The 22,976-nt window shown below is 33.1% G+C and overlaps 1 protein-coding gene across 1 annotated transcript in view; it reads right to left on the bottom strand.

Moving 5' to 3' along the window:
• Positions 1-6,286: 6,286 nt before the first annotated feature.
• LOC306845762 (phosphatidylinositol 4-phosphate 5-kinase type-1 gamma-like) overlaps positions 6,287-22,976 on the bottom strand; it is a gene marked incomplete at its 3' end in the record, with an annotated part of 30,652 nt that continues 13,962 nt past the window's right edge. Inside the window, exons 6-16 of the mRNA XM_079378741.1 lie at positions 22,211-22,363; positions 20,474-20,773; positions 18,187-18,392; positions 18,028-18,111; positions 16,723-16,771; positions 14,802-14,886; positions 14,554-14,715; positions 13,430-13,562; positions 9,820-9,855; positions 9,020-9,133; positions 6,287-6,605 (exon numbers count right to left, since the gene is read on the bottom strand). Of these exons, the coding sequence (XP_079234867.1) occupies positions 6,287-6,605; positions 9,020-9,133; positions 9,820-9,855; positions 13,430-13,562; positions 14,554-14,715; positions 14,802-14,886; positions 16,723-16,771; positions 18,028-18,111; positions 18,187-18,392; positions 20,474-20,773; positions 22,211-22,363 (1,641 nt within the window). The remainder of the gene's footprint in view (positions 6,606-9,019; positions 9,134-9,819; positions 9,856-13,429; positions 13,563-14,553; positions 14,716-14,801; positions 14,887-16,722; positions 16,772-18,027; positions 18,112-18,186; positions 18,393-20,473; positions 20,774-22,210; positions 22,364-22,976) is intronic.

Here is a 22,976-nt window from a genome sequence, read left to right as displayed (position 1 = left end):
TAGGATTGAGCCACTACCAACCAAAAAACTGCATCTTCAGACCTCAGAGCATTTCCTTATAATGAAATAGTCACTCACTGTTCACAGCGCAAGGAGGAATATTAGGCCAAAAATAATGAACGGATGTTTAAGCACAAACCAGACATATTTGGCATCCTTCATTATATTATAATATATTTTAGGATGCAATAACCCTAATTTTTCATACTATACAGTACAGATAGTATGCAAATTGGGATGCAGCCCTCGAGATTCCTCTACTAACTGCACACACACATACACACACACAAGCATGCCCTTGGACTGTTTGCGCACACACTCACACAGAAGAGCCTGCGATGTGTGTGTGATGAGGCTCAGAGCTGAACGTGATGTGACTCAGCAGCTGAAGCGTCCCGCAGCTCATGCTAATGAACACATCTGAAGGACACACACTGTCACAGCAGCACTTCACTGTTTAAAGCAACAGTTCACCCCAAAACAAACATGCTGTCATTATTTACACACAAATAAGTAACAAATAAGTAAATAATTAGGCAATTTATTGAACAGCTAAATATCTACTCATAATCTATTTGAAATATTATGTACTATAGTTATAAACATTAATAATATAAATAAGCTTACTAAATGTTATAAATTTTATAATAATATAAAGCAATTCATTAATTATATTATTATATATCACTCTTACAAATATACTTTATTTTAAACATAATATATAATATATAATTAATAAAAAATAAATGTGATCCTGGACCACAAAACCAAGTCGCTGGGATATATAGCAATAGCCAAAAATACATGGGTCAAAATTATTGATTTTTCTTTTATGCCAAAAATCATTAGGATATTAAGTAAAGATCATGTTCCATGAAGATATTTTGTAAATATATCAAAACTTCATTTTTGATTAGTAATATGCATTGCTAAGAACTTCATTTGAACAACTTTAAAGGTGATTTTCTCAATATTTAGATTTTTTTGCTCCCTCAGATTCTAGATTTTCAAATAATTGTATCTCAGCCAAATATTGTCCGATCCTAACAAACCATACATCAATGGAAATATTATTTATTCAGATTTCAGATGCTGTATTAATCTCAATTTAGGAAAATTGACCCTTATGACTGGTTTTGTGGTCCAGGGTCACAAATAAGCTTTACAAATGTTACACATTCTATTATAATATAAAAATTATATACATATATTTATATTTCACTGTTATCTGTCAAAATATAATATACTCACTTTAAATATAATCTGCTTTTAGAATTATTAATAATAAAAATAAAGCTTCATAAAAATTATACATTTTACAATGTAAAATAATTCTATAAATATAAAATTATATTTAACTGTTATCTTTGTAAATGTTAAATACGTCATTTTAAATATGATATAAATAATATTAATAAAAAATGTATTATAATATAAATAATCTTCTGAAATGTTATACATTTTATAATAATATTAAATAATATATATATATATATATATATATATATATATATATATATATATATATTGTAATATAAATAATATAATTATAGAATAGAGAATATAGAATATATCTCACTGTTATCTAAATATAAAATTATATACTTCATTTAATATATAAATACTATATATATATATATATATACAGCATATTTTTCATTGTACTCACTGCATTTCAGCTAAATATCTATTCATAATCTTAAATATAATATAATATAATATAATAGAAGCTTTATAAGTTGTATTCATTTCATAATAATATTAAATAATTATATAAATATAAATTATTATAATTAATTACATAAAATATGGATTAGAGTTAAAAATGTGATACTATATTTTTTAATCATTAAGTATGTCAATAAGTATAATACTAAATTAGTTAAGTAAATAATGACCGCTTTCATTTTTGAGGGAACTATTCCTTTAAAACGTTCTACTAATTGATGGATTTGATGAATAGATGCATGAATGAATGGACAGTGAGGATCACTGAAGCGATAAGCAGAGGTGTAGCTCTTGAACTGGAGGGTTTCTGAATGGCCAGGGATCCGTTTGGGGAAGTGCTTTGGTTTGGAAGCCCAAACTTACTGTGTCGCTTTCACTGTGAGGCTCTGAGCCGTAATGCAGGGGCGAATAAACCCAACTCCTGTCCTCTGGAGTCTGCAGACACACCGCCACCACAGCAGAGGGTGCCACACACACACACACACACACACACACACAGCACAGAGAGAGACGGAGCCGCGCAGACGCATGAAACACAAACACACAGACAGAGACAGAAAGAGCAATGCATGAGGAAACTAGAAACATTCAACATTTAGTGGAAGCATAAAACTCCAAACACACACTATCATACTCACACTAGTTTAGCTGTATGCAATATGTATGCAGTGCACAGTATGCACATTTTTAGTATGCATGCAATTTATGGATCACTCTTATTTATTTGTTATTGTTGTTAACTAAAACTAAAAACATAAAGAATAAAATGAATTTCAGCTAGTTGCTAAAGCAAATTTTCTTTTAGTTTAACTTGATGTACTAAAATAACTAAAGGAAAAAAGTCAAATAAAATATATAAAAATATATATATATAATAATTCAAATTCATATTAATGAAAACTATTACAGTATCTCCATCGGTGCTCTTTTAGTATCATTGAAATAGTATTCTCATTTTTATTAATATTTTGAATTGGTTTTTATATTTTCATGTTTTTGTTTTCATTTTATTGTTTGCTTTGGTAATTTAGTAAAAGTTTTTGTAATTTTGTTGTGTATTTTGTTCATTTGTATTAGTTGCTGTTTCATTTCTATAGAGTTTTTTACAAATTTTTATTACAGTTTTAGTTTTGGATATTTTAGTACATCAAGTTAAATTAAATCAATATGTTTCCTTGGCAACTAGCTGAAATAAAATACATTTTATAATTTTTTTTTTTTTTTAATAAATAAAAATGTAGATTTAATTAATTAATTTCACAAAAAATGGGACAGTGTATATTAATCAACATTCATGAATGTAAATGTACCCAAATTAGCCCAAAGGCTAGTTTTCATTCCCTTTGCCAGATGTTATTAGGCCAAATTTCAAGTTTTTGAAGTTTTTAAACATTTAGAAACATTTTTTTTAATGGTTTTAGTTTTAGTTAACTATAACAACCCTGATCTCAATTGTACTATTTCCAGTTTGATGGATGAACCTAAAAGTAATAATAATTTTGATATTTATCATCTCCTTTTTGTCTCACTATTTGATTGGGCTGCAAAAAGTTTAAGATGATTTGACACTAAATTTGATTACTGATTGTATTAGTTTGTGACCACAGCATTGCACACTACTATATGAAACGTACTGCACACTGTTTTACATCCTCTTTTAATAATGTTGAGTTATCAGAAGCTGGGTTTTCGTACTGACGCAATGTGAAAAGTATTATCAGGAATCATGAATTTGTCCATCAGGGGGTGAATAACTACACATGAAGGTGAGCTACTGCACTGTAAGACCTCTAACTACAGTCTGCAGCAGGATTTCCCAACCGAGAGTTTGTGAGACTGTAATAGAAATGCCAATGTCAAATGAAATTCAAATATAGTCTTTATATTATAATATGATATTATGGTGGTTGGGACGTCCTGCTCTCAGGTGTTCAGATCCGTTGACTTACGACACTGCAGGAGCTGAGCTTCCTCCGCTGGAGCACCGGAGAGTAAACCCAATATCTGCCCTCAGCGTACTGACACACACAAGCACGCACGCACGCACACACACACACCACACACACCACACACACACACACACACACACACACACCACACACACACACACACACCACACACACCACACACACACACACACACACACACACCACACACACACAGAGGAGGGGGATGAGGAATGAGTAAATAACAGAGACAGACAGGAAGGAAGAGAGAGAGACAGGAAACAGATCATGATGATGCTGATGAATAAACAGATTTAAGCCGACATGAAATCAATCAATTTTTAAAGAGAAACAACACTCATCTTCATAATCTTTTATCAGAATGAAATGATTTGCTTTTCCTTTTCAGCTCTTATTTTAAAACCAGCTTAAAAAATAAATAAATATGACCAGCACTGAAAACAAGAAATATATAAATGCAAAATCATTAGAAATAATTATTTTATGGAGACTGCACTCACCAAGAGAAGGTACAATATTTTAAATATTATTAATATAATGGAATATATTTGATAATAAATATATAATATAATTAAAATATGGTATTATAATATTGTTTAATTCGCCAAGTATTACAAATAACTTTCACTTTAAAAATTACCATGACTTTAATGGATAACATAAATATGTACATTTTAATATTCTATTTATATTATTATTAAATATATATTATTCATTTAATATATTATAATTTCTATAACATATTTTCACAATATAAAATACAAGGGCTTAAATTATTTTTAATTATTTAATTAATTTAATTTTTAATAAAGATTTTACATTTTTACAGCTTTATCATTATTATATAATATTTTATATTATATAGACAGTGTATATATAAATTAATATAAACACTACATAATTATTAATATGTTAATAATTTAGTATTATATATATATATATATATATATATATATATATATATATATATATATATATATATATATTAATTAACAGCAGCTTAACTTTCACTGTGGAAATGACCATGACTTTAATGGATAACTTGAATATGTAAATAAAAAATCAAAGACAGAGATACAGAGAGAAGCTGAAAATGGACAGGAAATTAGACAGGCGATTATCTCCAACAGAGAGGAAACCACAGCATGAGATTAACAGAGAATGAGTGTGTCGCTCACACACACACACACACACACATACACACACACACACACAATCTGTGTCTCATGCTAAAATCCACACGACACCAAAACATTTTCAAACACACGGTCACTGTGTCCAAACCGGCCTGATGAAACAAAGTCAGGTCACACTGAGCAGCTGGAAACCTGTCAGATCATGTGGTTTGGACACAGATGAGTTAACTTCAGGAACTTCAATTAGAATATCAGTTTAGAAGAGCTTCACCTGAAAGCTTTAAAGCCTCCAAGATGAAGTACACACACACACACACCCCCACACACACATTACCTTCATAACTCCACTAGATCATCCAGACTGGCGCTCTGTGGAACATGACTCATATTTAGCTCCACACCACATAAAGTCACCAAATCAGGTGATTTGTGGCATTTTGTTTTAGTGAAATGAAAAGGAGTTTATATATTTGAGTGCTGCATGCATAAGTGTGTTTAAAATATACTGTATTATACAGTAAATACAGGGTTCCCAGATCTTTTGACCAATGCATTCAGGGGCGTCATGCACTCATTATTTTTGAGGGGGCAGGAGTTTGGGGGGGGGGGGGGGGTCGTCATGTGACACACAGCAGCCACAACAGCATATGTTTTATTATTTTTTCCTTTTTATTCGAAACATTCCCAAATGCATTAAAAACATTTTTTTTTACTTTTTATAAGTTTTTTAAAGCTAATTTTTAAGTCTTTTTTGACTCACTAAAAGCAGGATCCATAATATTTATTACATTATTATGATATATTATGTATGATATATTCTGAGCATAACTAGTCATTTTCATTATATATATATATATATATATATAATGAAAATGACTAGTTATGCTCAGAATATATATATATATATAATATGTTGTTATTGTTTGCTAAAATTCAAACTAACTTTTCATTAACTGAACTAAAGCTGAAATAAAAAATAATAGAAATATTAGATGAAAAACTTTAAAAACTTTATATTTTTAACTTTAAAAAAAATATTTTCTTGGAAACTAACTGAAATACATTTAGAAAGAAGTACAAATATGACTAAAACTACAACACAAATATAAAATTAAATCTAAATAAAAATGACAAAAGAACATGGAATAAAACAAAAATTATATACACAAAATATTATAATAATAAATATCAAATGTAAAAAAATAAATAAAATTATAATAATAAAATATATAAATAATACCAAAATAACACTGTTGTTCACATTTTCAGCACATTTTCAAAATGACATATTTGTTTTTGTAACTGTGGGAACCCTGTATGTAACACTTCATAAACTCAGCATGAACTTATGTTAATATGACAGCATGCTGACTGCAACCAAAACAATTCCTGATGAAGTTCTTAAACATCACAGCAGTAAAGGCTCAAATCCAGACACTGAGTTTGTCTGTGAGCTTAATGTCCTACGATGGCGCTCATACTCACAAAGTAGATGTCAGTGGTTGAGGCGAGCTCTTCCTCCAGAGATTCCCGGCTCTGGGACTCTGTGAGACGGTGTGTGTTTGGGCTGGACGTGACCGGATCTGCTGCTTCAGGGGCCGGAGCTGACTCCAGGGTCCCACTTTCTGTCAGAGGAGCTGTTTCCACAGGAAGTGTCGTCTGGGTGTCACCAGGAAGTGTCGTCTGGAAGATGGTTTCCTGGGCAACAGGTGCTGAGGCGGCTGTTTCTGAGACGAGGTCATCAGTGTCTGGAGGAGGAATGTCCGTTACCACGCTAAAAAATAGAGAAGAGGGCAAATATGGCCAAAAATTATTAGTTTTTATAATAGGGGTCAAATGTAAAATAATCATTAGCTTGTAACTAATGAATTAAATAAAAAATGTAAAATATAAATAGTTTATTTATAATAATAATAATAATATATAATATAAATGTAATAAACAGGGCTAAATGTAAAATTATTATTAGTTATTAATTAAATTATTTACATTAAATTCAAACAGTAGTTAATGAGTTATTAAATTAATAAAAAAGGAAATAAAATATTATTTATAAATAACGATATATTAATTATAATATGTAATATAAATATAATAATATATTATATAAATGTAATAACAGATAAACGTAAAATAATTATTAGTTATTAATTCAATTAATTACATTAAATTCAAACATTAATTAATTAGTTATGAATAAAATGAATAAAAAAGTAAATAAAATATTATTTATAATAATTATATATTATTTATAATATATAATATAAATATAATAAGAGGTATAAATGTCAATTATTAGGTAATGATTACTTAAATTGTAAAATATAAATATTTATAATTATAATAATAATAATATATTACTTATATAAATATAACTATAATAAAATTGATAAGTGTAAAATAATTATGAGTTATTAATTAATTTATTCAATAAAAATGTCAAATGTAAATATTCTATTTATAATAATAATATAATGTTTATAATATATCATATAAATATAATACGAAGGACAAATGTAAAATAATTATTGGTAATATTAATGAATTAAACTATAAATATATAAATGTAAAATAATATAAATATAATATTTAGTACTGCAAGGCTCACATCACTTAGAATTGAAAAGAGACAGTAAATGTAAACATCTAGTTTTTGATAGTTTACAAAACTTGCACAGTATCACTGACTCGTTATTTAACCTGACAGACACTTTCCATAAAGAATTCAAAGTGACAGAAGAGCTGAGAGCGAGGGTTTGAGCGTTTGACGTGAGGAGTTAAGCAGAAACAGATGGTCTGCAGTAAAGCTCTCCAGACCATATGGCCAAAACCTACACCTGGATCTCACAGATCCACCGCTTCAATAAAACGCCAGAAAACAGATGCATATTTCATAAATCCAGCAAAAAACGGCAGACAGTCCTCTGGCAGAGTGATTCGGGATGCACTAATCATAATCTCACATACTGTGTAGAAATATTACGTGAATCAGGAAGAAGTCTGAGAGCTGTTTGGTCAGGGATAACGTACAGCTGGTCATTATCCCAAAATAAATCCAGCAGGGTCATCGCCATCACACTCAAGAAAATATTTAGGACTAAATTTAGGAATTATATATTTGAATTGCATCTAAAATTTCCATCCATTTGGATTACACAGTTTTAACATAAACTAAATTAATCGGATGCATATGCATGATGCAGTTAGTATCTCTGCAATAAGAAACAAAATCATGGCATAGTTTATTATTCGCTATTTGTTTCTATTTTATTTTAATTAAATAAGCACATTTTCAAAATAGCCTAGAATTCAATTGAATTCAATAGTAATAATAAACTGAATGTGTTTTAAATACAATTACAGAAATCTGACACATTTCTTATCTGTTTCCTCTATGCGTTTCTAAAAAATATGTATCACATTAAGTTTATTAGTTTAGGTTAAAACTGTATAATCCAAATCCAAAATTGTACATGCAATTCGAATACATAAATTAAATACACCAAAATATTTTTGTTAACTGAAATAAAGCTGAAATAAAATATAATGGAAATATGAGATACTATTTGATCAGTTAAAAAACTTAAATTAAAAATGTTGTATTTAATTTTTGTTAAATGTTTAATAAAAAAATTTAAATGTAGTTTTTTTATTTAATATTTAATATCATATTATGATATTTGTTTGAGCATAGCTAGTCATTTTCATCACAGATATTTCCATTGCTTTAAGATTTTCTACATTTTGTTGTTGTTGTTAGCTAAAACTAAAACTATTAAAACTTTACTTAACTAAAATAAAGCTGAAATAAAATATAACAAAATATTATATAATACTTAAATATTTAAAAAATTGAAATGTTGCCTTGGCAGCAAACTAAAATAAAAAGTTTGTATAGAAGTGCTAAAATGACTATAACTCAAATAAAAATTAATGAAAAATATATTTAGTCCAGGCTCACACATGTATTCACATATATGCATTTGGCAGATGCTTTTATCCAAAGCAACAGTATATTGCATTCAAGATTTGCATCTTTTCATGCATTCCCTAGGAAAACAAACCATTGACTTAGTTCTCTTAAACAAATAACTGTAAATAAGAGTACTGCTGGTATGAGATTCATATGCATGTTTACTATAGTGATTTCTGGCAAATTCCTAAATTCGAGGTAGTGTTTGCACGTACTGTGTCAAAGAGACCTCTGGCTCCTCCTCCTCGTCTTCTCTCTCTCTCTTCACCTCCACCTGCACAGTGATGGTCTGCTGCTCTTCCTCATGCACATCCACCACCTCATGTGTCCTGTGAAAACAAGCACATTCAGCGAGAAAAACCCACTGAACTCTGCACTGCAAAAAATTATTTTCTTACACAGTATTTTTGTCTTGTTTTCCAGTACAAATATCTAAACATTCTTACATCAAAATACATTTACTTGAGAAGCAAAGGCCCGGTTTCACAGACAGGGCTTAGACTAAGCCAGGATTAGGCCGTAGTTCAATTAGGGCATTTAAGTAATTTTTATAAACATGCTTAGAAAAAAAACATTACTGGTGTGCATTTTGAGACAAAACAAAGACACTGATATATTTTAAGATCATCAGTGCAAGTTTTGTTCAGTTGAAACAGCTCAGACTTACATTTTAGTCTAGGACTAGGCTTAAGCCTTGTCTGTGAAACCGGGGGAAAATGTATCAAAATTAAGTTTAAGCTTAATACAAGAAAAAATAAAATAAAATCTGGAGTCAAAGATTTTTGACTAGTGCCTATTATTTTCACTTAATTTTGATTGGTTTTTCTGAACATCTTAGGTAATTTAGCAAGTTAATATATAACTTAATTTAATATATCTTGATTCAAGACTCAAAAATACAGAGTAAGAAACTGATATTTTGCATCATGATTGATAAACTAGCTGATGTGAGCATGTAAAACCACTGTTCAATATGGTTTGTAAACAAAAACACAGTCATGCCACTGAAGCTCACCTTCCCTCAGCGTCTTTCAGAGACAATGTGCGTCTTCTGTGAAAACAAAAATATATTCAAAAATATTAATATCCAGGTGGTCAGAAAATAAGCAGCCTTGTCATTGTTATTGAAACCTTTATAAATTATTTTTACTGCATTAATTATGCCTCATAATACACATTACAATGCATTGCATGATCTCATTAATTATTACCACAGTTATAATATAATACTTATCTATTCCTTGGTACACCTATAGAAAGCATATCGGGTTACGACTGTAACCCTTGCTCCCCGAGAAAGGGAACGAGACACTGCGTCGGTAACGACACTTTGGGGAACCCCCTCAGCGTAGCGCATCTGAAGCATGAATGAAACTATTCCAATCCTGATTGGTGTTGCGTCATGACGTAACATGTGACGGCATACTTGGAAGATACAAAGGGATGCCGGCACACAACAGAGTCAACTTTTGCGATGAAGCAAGCCGCTCCCAGGCATGGAGAGGTGTGGCAAAGAGACGCAGTGTCTCGTTCCCTTTCTCAGGGAACATGGGATACAGTCGTAACCCGAGACGCTCCCCCTAGAGGGAACTCACACTGCGTCGGTAATGACACTTTGGGGAATGTATACCCACTATGCCACACCGAAACATGCCTGTCCTAGTGTGAAGTTGAACCAGGCACAACTTAGGACGAGAGCACTCGTGCACCCGGCGTGGAGGGAAGGTCCAGGCTATAAAACCTGATGAAAGTACGCGGGGTGGACCACCTAGGCAAGTGACAGCCCTTCCAGGACCACAGCCAGATCCCAAGTTGGGACTCTGGAATGAGTCGCAGGCCTCATCCTCCATGCACCACGGAGAAAACGCACGACCAGCTGGTGCCTCCCCAGAGGCCCAACATCTAAAGGCGTGTGGAAAGCCGCAATGGTAGCCACGTACACCTTTAGTGTGGATGGGGTAAGACCAGCAGAGAAACAATCTTGGAGGAACTCCAGCACTGAAGCCACCGGGCAGTTAACTGGGTCCAACCCACGTTCTCTACACCATGTAGAAAACACATTCCACTTTAGGCCGTACAATTTCCTTGTGGAGGGAGCCCTAGAACTGAGTATGGTCTCGATCACTCCAACCAACAAGCCAGCCTCTAGGTACTGCGCCCCCTCAGGGGCCAGACCCACAGTTTCCACAGCTCTGGCCGAGGGTGAAAAATTGTGCCCCCTGAGCATTTAAGCAGTACCTCCCTCGCTGCTCTAAATCTAAGAAAGCTGCTCTGAGTGGGCGGCCCCAGCTGTCATCAAGCTCCTCGTACCGGCAGGTACAAAAAGAGAGGCACTTCAAGAGCCCCTCCTCAGGGATCTTGGCAACAGAGGCAACGCTCTCGCCTGAAGCCTGCCGAGCCGAAGGTCGATTTGAGGACCGTCCTTCAGGCGAGAAAGGCTTCGGGAAAGAGGTCCTAGCTCCCTGAGACGTGACATGATGTCTGAGAACCATTCCCGGGCCGGCCAGAACGGGGCTACCAGCAATAGACTGACCCCCTCTTTCAGGATCCTCTCCAGAACTCCCAGGAGCAGAGCGATCGGGGGAAAAGCGTATAGGCGTAGCCTCGGCCACGTCTGTACCATGGCGTCCAACCCCAGCGGGGCTGGATGCCTGAGAGAAAACCACAGTGGACAGTGGGTCGTCTCTCGAGATGCGAACAAATCACTTCCACTGGGCCGAACCTCTCGCATATCAACTTCACCACCTCGGGGTGAAGTCTCCATTCCACAGGCCTCAACCCTGCCTCGACAGGACGTCTGCTCCCCGATTCTGGTCCCCGGGGACATACATCGCTCTGAGAGACGACAGTTTCCCCTTGGACCACAGGAGGATCTGGTGCGCCAATCTGCACAGAGGGCGCGACCTCAGACCCCCCTGATGGTTCAAATACAAGACCACTGACATATTGTCTGCTCGTATTAGGACATGGTGACCTCTCGCAAAGTGGCCGTCCAGGACCGCGCCCCAACCCGTAAGGGATGAGTCTGTCGAAACGACTTTTCAGCGACATGACACTCCCAATAGTGGGCTTTGGGACAGAAACCAAGGTCTCTTCCATATGGACAGGGCACGAAGGCATCGGCGTGTGACCTTGATCATACGGAACGGATTCCCTCTTGAGGAAAATCCCTTGGTTTTCAACCACCATTGTAGGGGTCTCATGTACAGAAAGCCAAAAGGTATTACGTTGGACGCAGCTGCCATGAGCCCCAGCAGTCTTTGGAACTGCTTTACAGTGATAGCGTGGCCTAGCTTTATCCTGGAAACCTTCGCCAGGATGGACTCTATAAGAGCGGGAGACAATTGTGCCCGCATCGTTACCGAGTCCCATACCACCCCAAGGAACGTGGTTCTCTGGGCGGGCGACAACACGCTCTTTTTCGTGTTGAGTCTCAACCCCAAGCTCCGAATGTGGCCAAAGACAACATCTCGATGCCGAACTGTCATCTCCCGAGACTGGGCCAGTATAAGCCAGTCCTCATAATTCAGCACACGGATGCCCTGAAGCCTCAGTGGTGCTAGAGCTGCATCCATGCACTTGGTCCAATTTACTTTTCACTTGCACTTCCTGTTTTTCTTGTGGCCAGTTAATATTAAGTTTGACCACAGCACGAGACAACACATCAATGAGCTCCTCAAATGCGGGTGAATGCAGTGGTGAGCTCTCTGCAATTCCACCCGCCTCGGTGCTGAGCATGTCTAATTCCTCGGAATCAGACAGTTCAAACATCGGGTCCTCCTCCCGTGCGGAAGAAACCGTGATGCGGGCTTCTGCACGGGGAGTGAGAACATCGGAACTGTCAAACGAGGACTGAGAATGTGCCGCAGCAGTCTCGAGCCCTCCTGACAGATCCATCTGCGAGCCCCATGATCTAAGCCGCGAACCGCGGGGTGCGCGAGCCTGGCCAGCCTCATTAAACACAGCCAGGCGGGAGCGCAGCACTCTGATCGGCTTTTTTCTTTAGAGCTTCACAGTCCGCACAGGCAGCTCCCTTGAGAGCTGCCCGGGCGTGCTGCACTCCCAAACAATGAACACACAGCTGATGTGTGTCCCCACCTGTTAAAAACCTCGGGCAGGGATGCACACACCGCTTGAACTGTCCACTCGCCATGATAATATACTGCTTGTGACAAACAACACCAAATAAGACACACAATGACACAGATCGCTTGCTGAAGAGCAAAAAGCTGACTCTGTTGTGTACCGGCGTCCCTTTGTATCTTCCAAGTGTGCCGTCACATGCTACGTCCTGACGCAACACCAATCAGGATTGGAACAGTTTCATTCATGCTTCAGACGTGCTACGCTGAGGGGGTTCCCCAAAGTGTCGTTACCGACGCAGTGTGAGTTCCCTCGAGGGGGAACACAGTATAACGCATTAAAACATCTTCAGATGCAACAAGGAATCTCAAAATATTATAATTCATTTTAACTTTGGTTACAGTTATTTATGAGAATATATCATGCATTGTAGGTTACATTGTGAATGCCTTTATAATGCATTATACATAAAGGCTTCAAGTGAAGTGTAACTATTGACTGAATATGAAATCATCTCTGTAAACGAGGTGATTAATGTTGACCTGTAGCGTGGGTGCTCTGTGGTGTCTGACGGAGAGCGTTCTGGGATTGATATGGAGGTATTGGAGGACAGAGTTGTGGCCACAGATGTCGTGGTCGCTTCCTCGAACGACGGAGGAGTGCAGGACTGCAGACCTGAGACAATAAATAAACAAAAACGGTTTAGTCTTTTGTGTTCAACAGATGAAAGATCCTCATTCAGGTCTGGAACAAGTGGAGGATGAGTGAATGATGACGGAATGTTCATTTTTGGGTGACCTGTCTCTTTAAGTGAACATTCCATTTTATCACTTCCTGAACATAATGGAAATGTTACTTTTAAATGAACATTCTGAAACTAGAAAAAACATTTAAAAACTAAAAGTTTTCAGAAATAATGCATATATAATGTTTTTGTACTTACATTTTGAGAAAATGATTAAAGACCAGCTAAAATTGAACGAATATTCTATTAACGTTAATGGCAAAACATTTGTTCATAACTTTGAGAGAATATGACCAGAACATTTGCTGAGCTGCATACTGTGCAGAATAGATTTTGAAATGTAACTTATTGTATATGATATTTCAGTATGTATGAAAATTTCCAAAACTTTGAAAATATTTTTTTAAAGAATACTATATTGCTGTCAAATTACTTTATTATGTTCCATGTTTAATTCAAAAAGTTCATGTCCAAATATGATTATTGTGCAAGTTTAAAGCAACTCTTTTTTTTAACTTCAGGCAGTCAGCTCAAATAAGAAATCACAGTCAAGTCAAGTGCACTGCATTATGGGATTCATTATTCTAGTGCTATTCTAAACATGGCCAAAAGCTTTTCATAGCTAATAAACGGTCAAACAACAACAAAAACAACAGCAACTGCCTGAATCTGTGTTTGAGGCATTAAGATATTTTTTTATTAATTGCTTGTTAATTGCATTGCACTCAGAATTGCAAGATATAAACTCTGAATTCAGAGAAAAAAGTAATAAATGTGAGCTATAAACTCAGAATTGCATTAGGCCTTTATAATCTCTTAATTCAGAGAAAAAAAACTTTTATTCCCTGGTGGAAACTGGCTTCTATGCAAAAGAGTACTTATCAAAAGCATGCACATAAAGAAGGAAAGCAGGATAATCACCATCGTTTTCTAGCACAGGGAAGCTGCGCGCTCCTCTCAGATCATAGATGTTCTGGTCTCTCTCTGAGGGAAGCTGGCTGGCTGACCAGGCCGCTCCGGGGCCGCTGAGTTTGGGCACGGTCAGCACTGCACGGCCCTTCTTAGCAGGAGAAGCCTTCAGTGCTGCAGGAACACAGAATCAGACTTCTGTTAGATTACAGCGTCTGCTTCAGCTCTTCATCACTACAGTCCTTCTGTGGGTCACTCACAAGTGCTTTTCCTGAACACAGTGCAGCTCATGAACCTGAAGAAGCGGTCAGCGTAGAAGTTCGGTCGGTGGACGGAAACCGTGTCCTGAGACACAAAACAGACACAAAGGAGAAATATGAGTATATATTGATCAGGCAAAATGAGTCTAAATAATAACAAATATCCTATTTTAACTATTTATATTTACTTTAATGTCTGTTGAAGTTTCTCAATGTCATTATTGAGGAGCAAATTATAATTCGAATCGCTACGGAAGAGGAATATTATTATATTTTGCCTAAATCAAATGGAGATTAAGTTTAGATTTTTTTATTTCTGATAATATTTTCATGACAGTTAAGCACATTATACTTTTTTTTTTTAAATGTCACTGCTTAACACAAAAGATAAAAAAACAAACCAAAATATATATATATATATATATATATATAGTATTTCTGTTATATGTCATAGTAATAGTATTTGTTATACTGCATTTCATTTATCATAATAAAAAAATAATTATATTATAGTAATATTTTGCTTTTTATATTAAATTGTGTAATACAAATACTGTATTACAATAATGAGAATCGAATAAGAATCATCACTGAGAATAAGTAAAACTCGAAAGTAAAACATCCATATGCGAGATGATTTTTTTGTAGTATGATAATTAGAAATTTAGGAGAAAATCAATTATTCTAATTATCCTTAATTATCATGAAAATTCTGTCTAAAAAAAGACTTAATTTACTGTTTGTAGAATTATACTTAGATGCACTGTTTATTTCAGGGTGAAATATGACCTGGACATGTTTCTATGAAATTCACATTTATAGGAATTGCAGTAGTCAATTTGATTTACACAAATATGCGTTCAAGTGTACAAATGTGCCTAATAAGACTAAACAAATTCTTCCGATCTGTCAAACACCCCCTGCAGGAAGAATCCCGTGTGTCTTACAGGAAACAGTGTTTGATGGGAACAGGTGGGAGTGTTTGGGGAGAAAAGCTCTGGAACTGAAGCAGAGCGAAACAGAAGTTGGAAAGTGAATGGAAAGAGATGTTCTCTCAGACTTACACTCACACTATCTACAGCGAAACCAAACACAAGCGATCCTTATCAAAGCCTGTCCACGGTCTCAGTCAATCTCCACTACACACACACACACACACACACACACATGCACACACACACCTCATGCATTAATAAATGAGGCCACAGGGTGAAATGACCCAACTGGGGCATCAGGAGCACATTCAGTATGCAATGTATAAAATAATTTTTTAATAAAATATGCAATATATAAAATAATTTTAAAGGGCCCAAAATTAAATATTAAATAAATATTTAAATATTTAAAATTACATATTTTTTATAAAAATGTATAGCTTGATTATTATTTGAAATGAAATCAATTAAACACAAGGCACAAGCACCATATGTAATATAAAACACAATTCAACATATTGCCACAATATTGGCAATAAAACAATAAAAATAAAATAAAATATAAAATTTCTTCTTCTTAAGAGTCTTAAAAGGTAGGTAATTATTTTTATTTATTTATTTAACTACACATTTATAGTTTAATAATTATTTTAACAACAATATCAACTACAGGGCACCTGCACCATAAAACACAATTTTAAAATTATACTATGCCCAATTAGGTTAAAACAAATAATGGCATGATTTTTAAAATGAATAAAGAATTTATTATTTAATAATTATTTTTAAGTAATAATAATAGGGTTTGAGATTTGTATGGAATTAAAATGAAGTATGTTTTATTGGGGAAGGATGGTCATGAATCAGTTTGTGTTTATACTGTAGATGTACAGTATCAAAAGTTTTAATGCTCTGAGATGGCAGACAGGAGGATTATGACGCATTATAACGGTGAAGATGAGGATGAAGATGATGATGTTTCTCACCCCGTCATGCACCATAGCCTTCCACGAGTGCTCCAGCTTCTTTATAAGTCTGCAGAAATAACACAAGCATCAGCTGCACTTCACAGACTGCTGAGTGTCCTGATGGAGAACTTAATGCATTCTTACAAAAACTGTTACATAAGAGCATAAAACAACTCCAAACGCTAGAGAGGATTATAAAGCCATGCGGTTCATCATCTGTAAGAGATTCACTAACGTGATTCAGCAAAAGAGCACAAACACACACTAACGGAGAATCAAAGAGCAGCAGGAGAGAAAATACACAAGCTCAAAACTACAGGCCACCTGCAGCGTATGCAATATAAAACACCCAAAATAAAATAAAATAATAAAATAAAATAGAATAGAATATTTTTAAAATAAATCAATTAATAAATAATTTAATTCATAGTTTTTGTATTATTGTTTTATTTTTTAAATACTCACTTTTTCAATTTTGAAAAATTGAAATAATATTAATATTTCAATAGTATTAATTAATTATTAATTGAAACAATAGTAATATTTCTTATTTTTTATTTATTTAATTTAGAACAAAATAAATTAAATAAATATTTATTAAAATAAAATAAAATATATAAATGATGGTCAGATTTACATAATTAAGAGTCTTAAAAGAAAGACAGTTAGAAAAAAAAGAATGTATTGCTCAACAATTGTTCTAAATTAAATTAAATAATTTTAATAACAATTACAAGGCACAATAAAATACAAGTCAAAATATTGCCACAATTTTGTCAATAACTAAATAAATAAAATAAAAACAAAGTGCCAGATTTACTTAATTCAGAGTCTGCAAAAGTAGGCTTTTTTTTTTACATTTATAGTTTAATAATCATTTTAACAATAATTCCAACCACAGGACACCTGCACCATGAAAGACAATTCAGAAGGGCTTAACTTGGCTAAAAACAAATATTGCCACAAATTTTCAAATAAATAAATAAGCAAGTATTATAGTTTAATAATTAATTTAAATAATAGTTTTAGATATCAAAATAATATTCAAATCAATCTAAATACAATATAATATAACTTTTAAAATAAAGTTACACACATAAATTTAAAAGTTAATTTAAATGTTAAATCTTAGGCATGTTTGATACTCATATAACTTAAATCACTCATAAAAAAATAATAATAAAATAATAAAAACAAATAAATAAATGTGTGCATAAATTTTTTTTTTTAATGCATTTAATTTCTATGATTCAGAGAAGACAGCAGATTTGAAATGTGCTTTAGGATTGAATTGATTGTATTTTATTATCATGAGAGTGTGACCTGTAGGACTGCAGGATGTCTATGATGCCGACGAAGAGCAGAAGTCTCTCTCCTTTGCCGTTGACAGCAGGAATGCCACCCATCCTGCAGAGAGAGCAGAGAATCAGCGTATGCTGCTGCATCAAGTCAAACTCATGATGTGAAATCAGAGACACGCACGTGTCGTCGGTGTCTAAGGATCCGCCGCACGCCGCTCCTCCCTGAATGGACTCCATGGCGGTGGAGTAAAGCGCTCGCTGAGCGGCCGGTCTCTTCTCATCGCTGCTGCCCTGCGATCCCTCCATCTGATGCTCGCGCTCCGCCTGGTCCAGATTATGAACTCCCAGCAGCAGACTGTAGTCCATGATCTTAAAACTCTCCAACACCTGCACACAAACCACACACCTTCACTATCCACACTTTAGATCTGCACTCAACTAGGACTGCACGATTAATCGAAATAAAATCAAAGTCACAATGTGACTAAAATAAATTTTACTATTATTATTATTATTGTTGTTGTTGTCTTATTTTTATTAAATACTTAATGTTACAATAGTAATAGTAATATATATATATATATATTTAGCAATAATAATAATAAGTATTATTATTATAATTATAATAATTATATGGTTATATACAGTGTTGAGCAAGTTACTTTCAAAAAGTAATTAATTACAGTTACTAATTACTTCATCAATCTGTATTTAAATTACTTTACTTAATTACTCTGTCTGAAAAGTAACTTAGTTACTCAATAAGTAACTTAATTATTCAAATTGCTAATTAGGCTACATCTTAAAATCCCCATAAACCTTAATAGAAATGAATTATTCTTTAAATTTGAGTCAAACATAGAATAGTTTAGCCTTTTAGCTTTAAAGCAACTGTAAACGTTTTTGTAAAAAATGTAACCTTCTTTGGTTAACAAATAGAAATACTCTGCAAAATATCTGAATAACAAAAAAGCTTAAAAGTTAAACAATACATTTCAGTTTGGCAAGATGTTCAGGAAAAACCCAACTAGTAAAATCCGTACAGGTTTATGTAAAAATAACGCGTTAACTAATGTAGGTAAGAATAATTAACAGAAATGATCTTCTCTGCTGAATAAAGCCGTGTCAGATCGTACTGTTCTTATGAGGTAAATAACTCCTAGCAGGTCTTCTTTCAAAAATGATAAAATTAGATGATTTTTAGACTGTAGGCAGTTTTATACGGATTGCATAATCAGATAACATTCGTTTTCGATTTGAATTCGTTCATTTAAAAGTAGACACTTCAGTCTTTCAGATGCAGGAAAGACTGTACCTCGCTTTAGTTTCATACGGATTACATAATCAGGAATATTTGTTTTCGTTTTGAATTTGTTCATTTAAAAGTAGACACTTCAAGCTTTTTAGATTCTGTTGATTATAGTCTTATATGTATCTAAGTATTTAAGGTTTCTCTGTGAATCAGGAAAATCTGAAAGTGAACGAGCCGGCGCACGGAGGGTTAAAGCCGCTGCATTAAATTTTATCTTTAGACAAAAGTACATTTAGATTTAAAATTCAATATTGATTTTAGAACTGCTGAAATTATTTACTGTATGTAATGCAAGTACTTTATAAGTAACTATAATTAAATTATCTAAAAATGAATTTTCAGTGGATAAGTAATTTAATTACAGTTACTTAGTAACGCGTTACACCCAACACTGGTTATATAATCACTAAATTTTGGCCAGATCATATACCCCTACAAACATGCAAACCTAGATTTTTTAAAAACATATTTTAAATTACAATTGCAATTTTTTTATAATAATAATAATAATAAAATATTATTATTGTATTATTTTTCTTAAATAGTTTTCTATTTATTTTACAGTGAAATACTACAATAGTAAAATGTATTTTGTTTTTATTTAGCAATTTTTATATAATTATTTAGCAGCAATAATAACAATAATAATAATAAAAACACCAACAATGATAATAATACATTTTGTAGCCCTACAACCAAGAAAAACAAAACTGTAATTTTAGTTTTTAATTGCATGTTAAATCAGAATTGCAAAATTTGAAATAAATAAAATAAAAAATTATTAAAATTAATTAACTTTAAATAAATAAATAAACAAATGTCCAGATTTACCTAATGAATAGTCTTAAAAGGTACACAGATTTTTAAAATAAATATTCATTTTTTTATTATTTACAGTGAAATATTACAATAGTATTATTTGTTATTTTGTTTTTATTTAGCAATTTATATTTTTATTTAGTTGCAATAATAATAATAATTTCTATTATTATTGTTATTATTAATATTACAAAATTGTGACCTAATTGTGTAGCCCAACAAACAAGCAAACCTGGAGTTTTCTTTTTAATCACAATCACAATTGTTATCAGAAAAATCACAATTGGACTATTTTGCCTAGATCATGCAGCTCCAAAGCTAAGCCGGTCACTCTCACCAGACAGTCTCTCTGGAGCGTCTTCACCAGTGCGTTGTACGTGTCCACATCCAGCAGGAGTCCGTCCTGAACGTCCTGCATGAAGTCCAGGTCTTTAAAGGTGGGCTTGGACTTCTCGCGCTCTTTCTTGGACGCGCGGCGCTTGTACGTGGAGCCCTTCAGGTCGAACTTGAGGTGCATGCGAATGATGCGCGGCAGGATGTTATTCATCACCACGATACGGATGTTCTTCCCTCCGGACTGAACGCAGTACAAACCAAAGAACTTGGGCAGCAGCGTGCGGGGATTCTGGTTCAGGTTCTGAGAGACAAATAACACAGATGAGCCTCATTTAAAGAGTCAGAAAACCTGGAAAAAATGTTTGAAATCGCTGCAAACATGACCAGAGAAAACTGTGCTGTGGCGTAATCATGAGATGACCTGATTCCTGAAATAGAAACCAGGAAGATTTCCTAGTTCAGTGGTCAAAAATCTCACTTGTTATTACCTATGGATCAAAAAATATGGACATACATACAGTATGTTTTTGTTTTTAAACTGTTGAAGGTTGCATATACTACAATTATAATGATTTATTATTATGACGTTTGCAGGCCAAACTGACCCTAACTAGTTTTAATACAACTCATCAATATCACACTGTGAAAAATAATACATTTTAACCACCATTGCAAACAGCAAACAGATCAACTTAACAAAAAAAAAATATATAAAAATAAAACAAAATAAAAATGTATTTAACAATATTTTTTTAATTATATTTAATATTTTAATTTTCACAAACTGTGTATATATACTGTATTTTTTAACATTTTATTTTATGTTTGTGCTTTTGGAAGTTAATCTTTACTATCCCCAATTATTTATCATTTTTAAGACTCATTTTGAGCACAAAATAAACACTAATTTGTGGCATTTAAAAATTATTTGAAAATTTTATTTAAAAAAAGAGGAGTGCCTTAATAACTCTCTTTATATATCTATTTAACTATCTTTATTTCTAAAGTTTATTTTTTTTATAATTTCCATTTTTATATCATTTATATGTTTAGTATTTATTATTTGTTAATCTATATTTTTTATATTTTCATCTGTTGAATGATGCAAAATGAGGCATTTTTAAATCTAGAACCTTAAAAAATACTTGAAAAAAATTCATTACTTTTTGAAAAAAAAACTACAATTTTATTTTTGCTTGTTGCCAAGGCAACATTTCTCATTTTCATTTTAAGTTACAGATAAATAACTAAAAATAACTAATCAAAATAACTAATTAAACTACAACTAAAAACTAAAACTTGATAAAAAACCATACAGACATAAAAAAGTAAATTACTAAAACATTAACTTAAATTAAAATTAAAAACTGTAATAGTATATTATACAACAATAACACTGTTTGAAAATTATAAATATGGCACATGTGATTTTTTTAAATTTTTTAAATAGACAAAATTTGTGTCTTGACCACAGACTCTGTTTGTGTTTGAATGCACGAATGCGTTCCCTTAAACTTCATTACTTCACTTACTCCTAATGCTGCAACAGCTTCACATCACATTCATTTTTAAACAATTTAAACATTTAAAAAGGGTTGGCCTAAAATGGTAATGTTAAGATGCATACTTTGAAATTTCAGCAGAAATATCTAACCAGCCAGCTCTTTTATCCTGTAATCAAGCGCATGCTATTTGTGTGATGAAGCTGAATTGGACTGAGGATGAGCTGCTGACTCACCATGTAGTATCCTGGAAGCAGCTTCTGCAGGAACTCAGCCTCTTTGTGCATGACGGTCTTCAGGATGAATTCATCGTCTCGAGTGACGTAGAAGATGGAGCCGCTGGCACCGGGGTTTGAGAGCTCGATCAAGGGCTCATTACAGAGAGAATACTGCAACAAACACAGAGATGCAGAGAGAGACGCTGCATTTATTCTGATTATTGACTATAGATTGATATGAAGTCAGACGTTTATGTTTTTTAGAGATTTTATTAACATGAATCATCACCATCCACTTTTATTGCATGAAAAAAAAAACAGTGTCTCATGTTCAACAGAAGAAAGAAAGTAAAAAATTTGGTGTAGAAATAATTTTCACTAAAAGTTAAATTTCAGAAACAATTACGAACAAATGGCAAGAGTTAAACACACTGAATTAAACATTTTTAAGTAGAAAAACTGACATTTTCTTGTAAAATGTACAACTTTGAAAAATATGTTCATATTTCTTACAGTGTGCCGATTTGGAACAGTGTTATTTTAATAAAATTAAGATACTATTATAGTTTTTATTAATATTTTGAATTATTTTGATTTTATATTTTGTGTTTTCATTTTAATTATAGTTCAAGTTTAAGTAATTTTGTTGTGTTTTTATCAGTCATAATTTCCTTTAAATATCTCTTTATATTTTTTGTATAATTTTTACTTCAGTTTTAACTACAAAATATACACATATATCTGTATTCGACCCTCTAACTCTAGCACACTCTATTCTAATTCT

The sequence above is a fragment of the Barbus barbus genome (genome assembly GCF_936440315.1).
Source record: "Barbus barbus genome assembly, chromosome: 26".
NCBI lineage: Eukaryota > Metazoa > Chordata > Actinopteri > Cypriniformes > Cyprinidae > Barbus > Barbus barbus.
The sequence above is the reverse complement of the archived record's forward strand: the minus strand, read 5'-3'. Positions and strand labels throughout refer to the sequence as shown.